The sequence below is a fragment of the Corvus brachyrhynchos genome, unplaced genomic scaffold, assembly GCF_000691975.1.
Source record: "Corvus brachyrhynchos isolate BGI_N302 unplaced genomic scaffold, ASM69197v1 scaffold312, whole genome shotgun sequence".
Classification (NCBI taxonomy): Eukaryota; Metazoa; Chordata; class Aves; order Passeriformes; family Corvidae; genus Corvus; species Corvus brachyrhynchos.
This window is the reverse complement of record NW_008236640.1, coordinates 345,477-355,752: the sequence shown is the minus strand read 5'-3', so window position 1 is coordinate 355,752 and position 10,276 is coordinate 345,477. Positions and strand designations below refer to the sequence as shown.

Sequence of the window (10,276 nt, the reverse complement as noted above, 5' to 3'; positions counted from 1 at the left end):
GAGCGGAACCAGGCGGACGTGTGAGTTGGGCGCCTGGTCCCGGCGCGTCCCGCAGAGCAGGGGTGGTGCTGCTCCCCGGCCCGCAGCCCTTCTCCTACTCCTCTTTCTCCTTCCCCACATCCCCCAGGTCCGAAGCGAAGTCGGGACGGACGGACCTGATTTTCCTCATCCGGTTCCGGCACTGCTGCCTGCTCCGGAACCAGCGCTGCCTCCTGGCCTACCTGTGAGTGCGACGGGGGGTGGCCGCCGCCCCTTGGTTCATCCCTGCCGGCGCAGGGTCCCCAGGGACAGGGTGTTGGGACTCTCGGCAGGGGCAGGGGGCTTTTTCCCGAGCAGCAAGGCAGCTGTGGAGCTGGTTCTCCTTGTGTTCATTGCTGATATCACCACAAAGAGAAGGCTCTGCTTCCTCCTGTTCTTTAAAAGTTTAGATTACTAGGTATCAGTGTTGCCTGGGGATGTTGCCAGCACTCACCTCAGCGGAGATGCTGGGTTTGCCCCATTTCTTCCCTTAGGTACGACCGGTTGCTGCGGATCCGAGCACTGAGGTGGGAGTATGGCAGCGTTCTGCCCAACACCATCCAGTTCCACATGTCGGCTGAGGAAGTGAGTCAGCCTTGTTTCAAACTCTTCCCCTCTTTCCATTTATTCCTCCTGGAGGATTATTTAGTACAATCAAAACAGAGTAGTCTTCCCCTCACTATAAACATGACACTTAACATGTTTTTCTGTAAATACTTATTTGTGTGTGTTCATCGTCTGTGGGTACAACCCTGTTAATGTCCACAGGTGGAGTGGTTCAATCGGTACAAAAAGTCTCTGGCTACCTACATGAGGTCAGTAGGAGGAGAGGAGGGGCTGGATCTCACACAGGACATTAAACCTCCTAAAAGCTTGTACATTGAAGTAAGTGTAAGATTTCTGGTATCTATCTGTGAATAAACCTTTTCTTGACCATCTCTTTTCGAGCATTTCGTCCCTGTCCCAATTCAGTTCATCAAGCAAAGCCTTTCAGAGTTCCAAAGTTTTCACAGGTTTCTGTGTTTTACTCTGCCTGCCAGCATTTTACTCCTCATACTGAGGGCACATAGTACATTGAAAGGTGGCATTTCTAGTCTGCAGGGAGTTTGTGGTGGGGTGAACTATCCAGGAAGAGGTTTTTGCAGCTTTCTGCAGAAGCTTAACTAATTAGACCAACTAGAAACCATGTTCCTGTGCTGAGGAGTGTTAGCAAGGGGGGTGGTTGGTTTTTTTCAATGGACTCTTACAGAGCTGTGTTTCCACTTTGCAGGTGCGGTGTTTAAGAGACCACGGGGAGTTTGAGATCGATGATGGCACTACCATCCTGCTGAAAAAGAACAGCCAGGTACCTGTGACAGGAGTGTGGTCTGTTCTCTTCCTTCCCTTTCACTCCCATGACATCCCCCTGCTTATCCTGGCCTTGCAGCATGTCCCAGTCCCTGCACACACAGCTTCTTGCACGTGCTGTCTGCATGGTCCAGACTGCAGCTCTGCCTGATCTGGTACCATGAGGCACTGGAAATACAGCACAGCAAACAGAGCTGGTTGTGTGCAGCAACAAATCCAACAACTTCAAGGAGGGTTTTTCTGTGTTTCTGTGCAGCACTTTTTACCCCGCTGGAAATGCGAGCAGTTGATCAGACAAGGAGTCCTGGAGCACGTTCTGTCCTAAGTGTGCAGGACAGGAGGGACAACTCTTGCTTGGTGGCCTGCCCACGATGGGGACTGAGCTCTGGTGTGTGCAGGACTTCAGACACATCAGTATTTCTGCAGTGGCACCCTGCCACTCCTCCTAACAGCCTTTGATGCCTTAAAACCACAGCTCTTCATGAGCAAAGGGTGCATACTGGTAATGTAGCAATCCTGGGAATCCAGGATAGTGGGGGGGCTTTATCCAAGCCCCACAGCTACAACCAGGGTTTGTGAGTGCATTTTTGTTTGGAGTAGTTCTTTGTTCACACTGTGCATGTGGGAGTAAGATACCGACTGGCTGGGCTCTAGAAGCCAGGAAAGCTCCATGGTTGCAAAATAAAGAACTGCTTCAGCCTCAGTCTCTTGGGTTTTAAGAGTTAATGTGGTGTTCATTCAGCACTCTGATCCAGCTCTCCAGCCAAAGCCATCCTGACCCTGCAGTGTGATGGTTATTTAAGTGCCTCAGTAGAACTGCTCCTCCAAGTGTCAGATAAGGCTGCACAAGGTTCTTTCCAGGATTAGACATGAAGCCTTGTCCCCCATCAGAGACCCATAAATGTTGTTTCTTGAGGCGCTGTGTGAATGATCACTGCAGTCTGGGCCATGGGCCTGGGTTTTTCCCAGTGTGCTTGGCTGTGCCTCTGTTCCTCTGAAGAATCTCTTATCCCAGAGCACTGCTCTGGCAGGGCCTAGGGGCTACTTGGAGTAGGGGTGGGAAAGGGAGCAGAGGATTTTAAGGATTCCAGTTAGCACAAAACCAGAACAAGGCTGAAGAACTGCTTTCCCTGTCTTGTTCTCCTAATTGCACAGTGTCTGAGAGAACACTTGGAAAAACATTAGCCCTAAGTAAGACTAGAGGTTTGCTTAGCCCCCATCTCAGACTGGACCTGAAAAAGCAAACGGGGAAGAATGCAGAAACAGGATAAATGCCTGGGGCACTACAGCATTGCTCTGTCCTGCTCACTGCAGAGGCAACAATCTCGTTGGCTTTGGATCCCATGCTCAGGCTTTAGGAGGAGCTGTCAGGAATAGATGTTCAGCAGCAGTTGGGCAAGGTTACTGAAATACAGAGCAGACTGGGGATGGCAGGAGGTGCTGTAACATTACAAACATCTTTATGCCACAACTCAGCTTTCCTGCTCGGAGTGAGCCAAGCACAGGGACCTGCAAGCCCATCTGCCCTGGCTTTTGAGATGTAACTGTGGCTCCAATATCAACCTTCTGCAGAGAGGAAGCACCTGCATCACCACCAAACACTGTGCCAAAGAAAATCCTGTGAGATGGCTGCCCTGAGACAGACCTGACCTAACAGCACACTGCCACTGAGAAAGGCACCAAAGCTGCTGCTTTCAGTTGGAAAATTCAGCTATCCACAGGACCAATTTCCTTGAAGGACTCTGGGCTCCCCATTTGCTATTTTCTGCACAGGAAAATCCTGGCAAGACCAGAGAGGACAAGGCTGATTTCCCAACCCAGCCATACCTCCCATTCTGCACCTGACCAACCCCAGCCAGGACCAGGGGCTGCCACTGCAGATGTCCCATCATCCACTCAGAGATGCTGGTGTGATTTTTCCAATAAGCTGCTTCAGAGCTGAGGCTTGCTCCTCCAACAGCTGGTTCTTCTCCTCCATGCTCTTCTGCTTCAGCTCAGCAGCCTGCAGGGCCATTGCAAACCTCCTGTTCTCTCCACGGAGCTCTTCAATCAATAGTTTGTTCCTGGAGAGTTGGGCCTACAGCAGGAACAGGAGGCTTCAGGTTCAGCATCCCATGCAGGGGTACCAGACAGGCAGGGACACACAGCACTGGCCCCTCTTGCACTCACCTGGGCATCTCTGAGCTGAGCTGCCCTCTCTGCCAGCACAGCTTCAGCATTCCTCAGACTGTGTTCCAGCCCCTCTGCCTGCTCCACAGCTGCCTGCAGCAGATGCTCGTGTTCCTCCTGCAGTGGGCAAGAAAGCCTATCTTTGGCTTGTCCCAGCACTCTCCTGGCCTCTGGCAACCCTGCACTGTACACTTCCCCAGGGCCCTGTTCGTGGACCCTCACACTCCTTGATGCAGAGCAGGGGGGGATCATCAGAGGTGCAGGACACAAAGAGCAGTGGGACAGATGTACAACCCTCCCTAGGTCTGCACCCAACCAGTCTTAAGGCACAGATTTTCCAGCAATGTTTTCTATAAAAATAAGCCATTGGCCTCCCCTCTCCCAGCCATGTCCAGGAAAGCTCAGGGAGAGACAGTCTCCTTGGATGCAGTCCTTGTGCCTGCTCATTATAATTCCTTAGGTTATAATTTGCTCTATCTTTGCCCAGAAGACAAACTCACAAAAACCCAACACCTGGTTGCTCAGTGCCCTAGAGATGAACCCACCTGTTTGAGTGCAGGGTGGTGACTGGAGGATTCATGAGGAATTAAAGTTGCAGCTGAATTTGAAGGGAAGTGCATTTTCCATGTGGGTTCTTTATGCATAACATCTTCCACCCAAACCTCTGGTGGCTTCAAGCACAGCTGCCTTTCAGGCTGCCAGGCCAGCAGTGTTCCCTTCACAGTACCCTCGACTGAGCTCCTGCAATTCCCTGCTTACCTGGGTCCTGAGCAGCTGCCTGCATGTTTGGTCAGCCTGCTGCTGGAGGCTTTCCTGGAGCTGCTGAGTCTTGCATTGTTCCTCTCTCAAGGTGTTTTGCAGCTGCTCAAACTGCTTCTTTGGCACCATGTTGTTTATCTGGGCCTTGGCCTGCTGCAACTGCAGAGCGTGCTGGGTCTGGGCCAGGCTCAGGCTTGCTTTGGCTTCCAAAAGCTGTAACACAGAGAGGTTGGCAGCTGGTTACAGCTTTGAGCCAACAATGGGACAGGCCCAGGCTGTGTTTTGGGGAAGAGCAGAGGTTAGGTAGCACCCTCAGCCCTCGGGACCACGGGAATGGTGCTCACTGGGCAGCCTGCAAGGCAAGGGATTGAGAGCACTGAGAGCTCCAGGAGGAAAAAGAGAGATCCTTCGCTGAGAGATGCTCCCCTTGCTGAGTAGCGAGGAGCAGGAGTTGCTGGAGGGATCCTCTGGGAGGGAATCCCAGCACCAAGGGCCCCAAGGGCAAGATACAGAGGGGGCTGCTCACCTGGGTTCTTGGATATATCCCAGGCTAGCTGTGATGTACTGCATGTCCTGTACTACATGTCCTCTGCTTCTTGTCAACACCAAGGGGCAAACTTGGTACTGGGAAGCAGGTCTGGTCCAGCTTTGCACTAGGAATGGCTGGCATGGGTAAGCTCTACTTTGGAAAGCCAGTCCCCAGGGTAGAATGCAGGAGAGGGATGTTAACACATTGGAAGGTTTCTCACACTGGCTTTCCTCTCTCTGTCCTGGTGATCCGAGTTACTCTGCTCTGACCACCTCATTTCCCATCCCTCAGACAAGCCCTGTCTGGCTGCTGTCATCCCTGTCCAACCCTTATCCAATTCTACCACTCCTCCAGCTCCTCTGTCAGCTGAGCCATGGGGAACCACAGCTCCTGGTGCCTGTGTGAACCACCTCCACACAGCCTCCATCCCCTCTGCCCAGCCAGCCTGCACAGGACAGAGGGGATACTCCAGGGGCAGCTGCAAGCAAGGAGCTGTCCCCAGCTGCACCTGAACTGGCTTCAGCCATACCTGAGCAGAAGAGAGAATCCTTTGTCCCCCACAAAGAGGAAGAGGACAACTTTTTTCTGGCTGGGGAAGGTGTCCAACACAGCCCCAAGCAGGGCAAATCCAACATCACAGAGACCACTGAGCAGTGTGCCACCAAATGAAGGATACCCACCGTTTCCTGCGAGGCCTGGAGCTGCTGCTGGAGCAGCTGCATCTCCATCCAACATGCTGCATGCCTCTGGTGGTGCTCCAGCCTTGCAGCAATCTCTGCTCCTAGTAGCCATTCAGCCTCCAGAAGCCTCTGGCTCTGCAGCTGGGCAGTGCCAAGGCCATCACTGTAACCAGCCTTGTGCTCAGGGGGTTCACAGCCCAGCTGATGCCTCTTGACATCTGGGTGAGAGAGCTCCTCCTTGCTCTTCTCACTCTGGAAAAGGTTGAGAAAAAAAACAACAAGTCATGCACAAGAGGCTTGGGGTGGGAACGGAGGCAACAAAGACCGACTGAGCATGTGGGTTTGATTCTGGGAGTGAGACAAACCTCTGGGAGAAAAAGCAGTGGGGGTTCACAGCCCAGCTGATGCCTCTTGACATCTGGGTGAGAGAGCTCCTCCTTGCTCTTCTCACTCTGGAAAAGGTTGAGAAAAAAAACAACAAGTCATGCACAAGAGGCTTGGGGTGGGAACGGAGGCAACAAAGACCGACTGAGCATGTGGGTTTGATTCTGGGAGTGACACAAAGCTCTGGGAGAAAAAGCAGGGAAAGTCATTGAAGACTTTCCCTTCTGTAAGACCTTCAGGGGCTTTTGTCACACAAGTTTTCACTACTTTACAAGTTATAAGATGAAGCTGATTCTTCAAAGCAAGACTGGGTTTGAATGTTTGAAACAAACATTTTTGCTCTCCTCTATGAGCATGTGCAGTTTTTGTCCTTCTAAATCCTTCAGCCAAGAGCCTGTCAGCTGGGGTTAATGGCTTCTTACCAATGCTGTTAACTCTGCTATTTCAGCCAGCTCCTCCACCTTCCCTCTACCCAACTCACTCCTGTTTTTCCTACTGGGAAGAGGAATATGATCAGCCTCAGGCCAGAGAGCAGCAAAGCACAGCCTCCCAGAGGAGAGCCCTGGTTTGGGTAGTCTCATATCAGATTTTGGCCTGCAACACGAAGTGAAGCCAAGCCAGAACAGATATGGCCCTGAATTGATTCAGGAGTGAGGTGTCTCTGCCCCAACAGGTGACTCAGCTCAACCCAGGGCAGACAGCCTGGGGACATCCAAAGTCCTGCAACGCTGTCAGAGGCCTTAAAATCAAGGGATGAAGAACAGTGGGAGGGACAGCTTAGCAGAGTCTTGGGATTATCTTCACCAGAAACCTGTCTCTCCCCAGATTTATGGCTCAGTGGGTGACCCCAGTACCTATCTAAAGCTTCCTAAGGAAGAAATCCATCCCATGTTAACTCTTCAGCAAGCTGTTCTCCAGCAGCCAGCACAGGTCTCCTGTGCAGGGAGAGGCAGCAGAGTGAGAAAACCATGTACAAGCCCCATTTACTCTGGCATTCTGTGCTGGCTCCCTGGCCATGTCCAATTTGGTTTCCAGTGGCAGCAAGGACTAAAGAAAACTGAGAAAAAACCTTCCCATAACTCAGGCAAAACATGTGGGGACAATCAAGAGACAATAGTAGAGAAGGAGCAGGTCTTCAAGGGAAAGGAAATATAGGGAAACAAGGACAAAGAGGATCAGACTGAATTTAGGTGGCTTCCAGCTGGCTAAAATTCTTTTGCAGTCCTGTGGATACAAAGTGATTTGACTCATCAAGACACACCAATTACAGGATAACCAGGTTGTGAGCCCAACTCCTCAACTGCAATAAAGCCACGTCTGGAGAAATCAGCTTGTTTGTCAGGCCTCTGTGATTTTACAGTGCTGGACACAAGAGCTGTGACCCCAAATCCAAGGTGGCCTCACTATCCTTCCATTTCTATTGGTACTCCCAGTCTCCCAGGAGGCCATGAATACTGGCACTTGTGGGAAGGAAGCTTAGTCCTGTGTTGGACAGTCCTATCCAATAACTGCTGCTAAACACCAGAGCCATCCAGGACCCAAATTCCTCAAGGGAAGGCGCAGGATAACAGACCATCCATCCTGGCAGGGAGGACAGCACTGCAGTCTGTGGCACTGCCTGTGGCATGCAGAGGAGCTGTGTGAGGAAGTTCTTCCTCTCTCCTTGAAGCACCAGGACCAGTCCATGGACTGTGTGGTGTTTGCTCATCTCAGAGCAGCTGCTTTCTGAGTTTTACATCAGAATTCACATGCTGTGCTTCCTGTGGCATCTCCAACACCCATGTGCAAGGCAGAGAAGATGAGTGTGCAGTCAGCCACAGGAGCACATCCCAGCTGCCTGACCACACTCCCATGGTCAGTAAAAGACATAGCATAGCTTTTACATTTGCCTACATGTGCTCAGTAACATTTATGAATTGGAAGTATCCTAGTTCACAGTCCACTTCGTGTTACTACTGCAACAGTAACAAGGCAGAACAAAGCTGCTGTTAGAACACCCAGAAAGAACACAGCTGCTGTTAAAAGTGTTCTGCACCATCACAGTGTTAAGCACCCCTGTGTCTCATAAGGCATCTGGGGTTTGGGGTTTTTTTTTTGCAGCAGCAGCATGTTAGTTCTGCAAACTGCCTTTGCATTCAAACCTGACACTCTCTTGAGCTCTGAGCTCATTTTCCAACTACTGCATGACATCTTTGAGATGCATCAGCTCCAGTTTCAACCTGTTCCTTTTCAGCTCTATTTTGACAGCCTGAATGTCAGGTTTCCTCCTATGCTGTTACACCACTCTGTCTCCCAGAGCTTTTTTCCTCCTCTTCTTGCCCTGCAGGTCAGGTCTATATCCTGAGATGCTGCTGTCTGCTATTTGAAGGCATTTACCTTTGCTCTCTCTTGAGAGCACATCCCCTTGTCTATCAAGATTCCATTTCTCCGTGACAAATGCTTTCCACTTTGGCTCCAGCTTCTAGACTGAACAGGCCATTTGTTACAACAAACATCTGCACTGTTTGCACTGGCGTGCCCATCACACAATTGTTCATTTCTTATCTGTTCCTTCAGCGTTGAAGTTGCAACAGAAGATTTTGGTCTACTTGCTCATCTGAGTCTTAGGGGATCAGCTGTTTTCCCCCAGAGGACATCTCTCCAGACACCTTGTCCCTTCCAAAACCAGAGCCATCAGCTTCACTGTCTCTGCATTACTTCCATTTCACCCTGGTGCCTTAATCTTTTTATATTCAACAGCCAGCATTTCACACATTGTTGGCTTGTTCATCACTAACCTTTTCTTACAACTTGAGCTGCCTCTGCTTCCACAGAGACTTGGTCTTTTTTCTTACGCTTCCACTGCTGCCTCTCATGGGTGCCCTCCTCTTGAAGGCCTCACCTTGGAGCCTTTATCATTGGGAAATCACCTACTCTCACACCAGTGTTGCTGCATTAAAGCCTTACAGCTGTCCTCATGCTGGCATTCACTCCATGACAGCTCTTGGTTATGCTCAACCTCTGCATCCTTCCTTAAGATAAAAACCATTTTCCTGACCTGGGTTTGATATCACAGCTTGAAAAACTCAGCCAGCCTCTGAATATACATTTCTGGAGATGCAATACAAAGGGGTTTTTATGTTGCAAAGTCAAGGCAATTTGTTAAACTTTACAGAAAGCTCCCACACATTTTGCACTTCTCAAAGACTCACACCCATCGCATCTTTTCCAGCAACTCTGAAAGCTCCCCACTGCAGTCAGTCCATCTGCCATTCACCAAAGGTAAAATAGCTTAAATGCCTTGTATTCCTGTTATTTGGATTTGTTTCCCTGCTCTACCACAGACTTCAGCCAAGTCACCTCCTTTCTCCCTCACCTACTCCATATCTCAGCCCTAAAACAGGGATAATGCCCTAGCAAAATCCTCTGCTTGCATATTGCCAAGGGGAACTCTGCTCCCAAAAGGAGACACAGCAGGGAAGAGGCAGGAGGAAGGGAAGATAAACAGTTATTCAGTGACAACCTCATTCTTTCACAAGCCAGTCTCTTTTACCTCTATGGAGAAATTTAAGATATTTTTTACTGTGTTTAAGATAGCAAGCTGTGATCATCTAGCAAGTAGAGGCAGGTTTGCTGAAGGACTGAGAGAGGTAATAAGAAAACACTAATGAAAGCTCTCTTATATCTCTCACTATTTTAAGATACAGTCTTTGCTGGGCACTGCCCCTAACACAACCTTGTAGAAGATGCAGGGAAACTTAGTCTTGAAATAAAAGCACTCCTATAAGGGGAGTTTAGATGTCTCACTTCAAACAACTGCAGCCCTGCAATACTGGCCAGATTTTCTTCCAAATTAAAACAGATCTCCAGCCCTGTGAAAAATCAGCCCAACCTACTCTGGTATGAGCAGGAGATGCACCCTTGATCTCCTGCTTAGCCCCAGAAAGAGAATGGTGCCAGACCTCAGGCTCAGTCTGTCCCTGTGCTGCCTCTTTATCTCTTCTCTGTCCTGGTCCAGCTGCTGCCCTGGATGGCAAATGTCTTCAGTGTCCTGCTGTCCCACCCTGGCCTGCTCCATCTCAATCCTCTCCTCCAGCTCCAGGCTCCATTCACATTTTTGCTCTTTCAGGCTATTAATTACAACCCAGTACTTTGCAACTGTTTCTTCCAGATCTCTTTTCTGGTCTTCCATCTTGCACATCTCAGCCTTGAAGTTTTCCTCACTGTCCTTCCTCTCCCTCAAAGTTTTTCTGCATTAATTCTGTTTCTTCCTCATAACAGTTTATCTGTTGGAAGGAGATGGAATTGGGATATTAGCACCATGCTCCTGAGAGCTTTCCTCTCCTCCAAGAGCTCCAATTCAGATTGATCTATTGGCCCCACTCAACAGGCGACTCTCTTCAGGCGTTTC

The 10,276-nt window shown here is 50.0% G+C and overlaps 2 protein-coding genes and 1 long non-coding RNA gene across 3 annotated transcripts in view; 1 reads left to right on the top strand and 2 right to left on the bottom strand.

Annotated features, from left to right (window-relative positions):
- Positions 1-2,068, top strand: part of GINS1 (GINS complex subunit 1) — a 25,573-nt gene extending 23,505 nt beyond the window's left edge. Inside the window, exons 4-9 of the mRNA XM_017726712.1 lie at positions 1-20; positions 128-223; positions 513-603; positions 787-903; positions 1,289-1,363; positions 1,622-2,068. The exon at positions 1-20 is cut by the window's left edge and continues 1 nt beyond it. Of these exons, the coding sequence (XP_017582201.1) occupies positions 1-20; positions 128-223; positions 513-603; positions 787-903; positions 1,289-1,363; positions 1,622-1,690 (468 nt within the window). The 3' untranslated portion in view covers positions 1,691-2,068. The remainder of the gene's footprint in view (positions 21-127; positions 224-512; positions 604-786; positions 904-1,288; positions 1,364-1,621) is intronic.
- Positions 1,762-3,637, bottom strand: LOC108444819. The gene is made up of 2 exons (XR_001859520.1): positions 3,535-3,637; positions 1,762-3,442 (listed from the first exon to the last, which is right to left on the bottom strand). It is a non-coding gene; the product is annotated as an uncharacterized LOC108444819 (long non-coding RNA).
- Positions 3,638-3,990: 353 nt separating this feature from the next.
- LOC108444814 (ninein-like protein) overlaps positions 3,991-10,276 on the bottom strand; it is a 14,376-nt gene continuing 8,090 nt past the window's right edge. The window contains exons 11-14 of the mRNA XM_017726680.1: positions 5,868-5,954; positions 5,503-5,754; positions 4,294-4,506; positions 3,991-4,011 (exon numbers count right to left, since the gene is read on the bottom strand). Coding sequence (XP_017582169.1) covers positions 3,991-4,011; positions 4,294-4,506; positions 5,503-5,754; positions 5,868-5,954 — 573 coding nt within the window. The remainder of the gene's footprint in view (positions 4,012-4,293; positions 4,507-5,502; positions 5,755-5,867; positions 5,955-10,276) is intronic.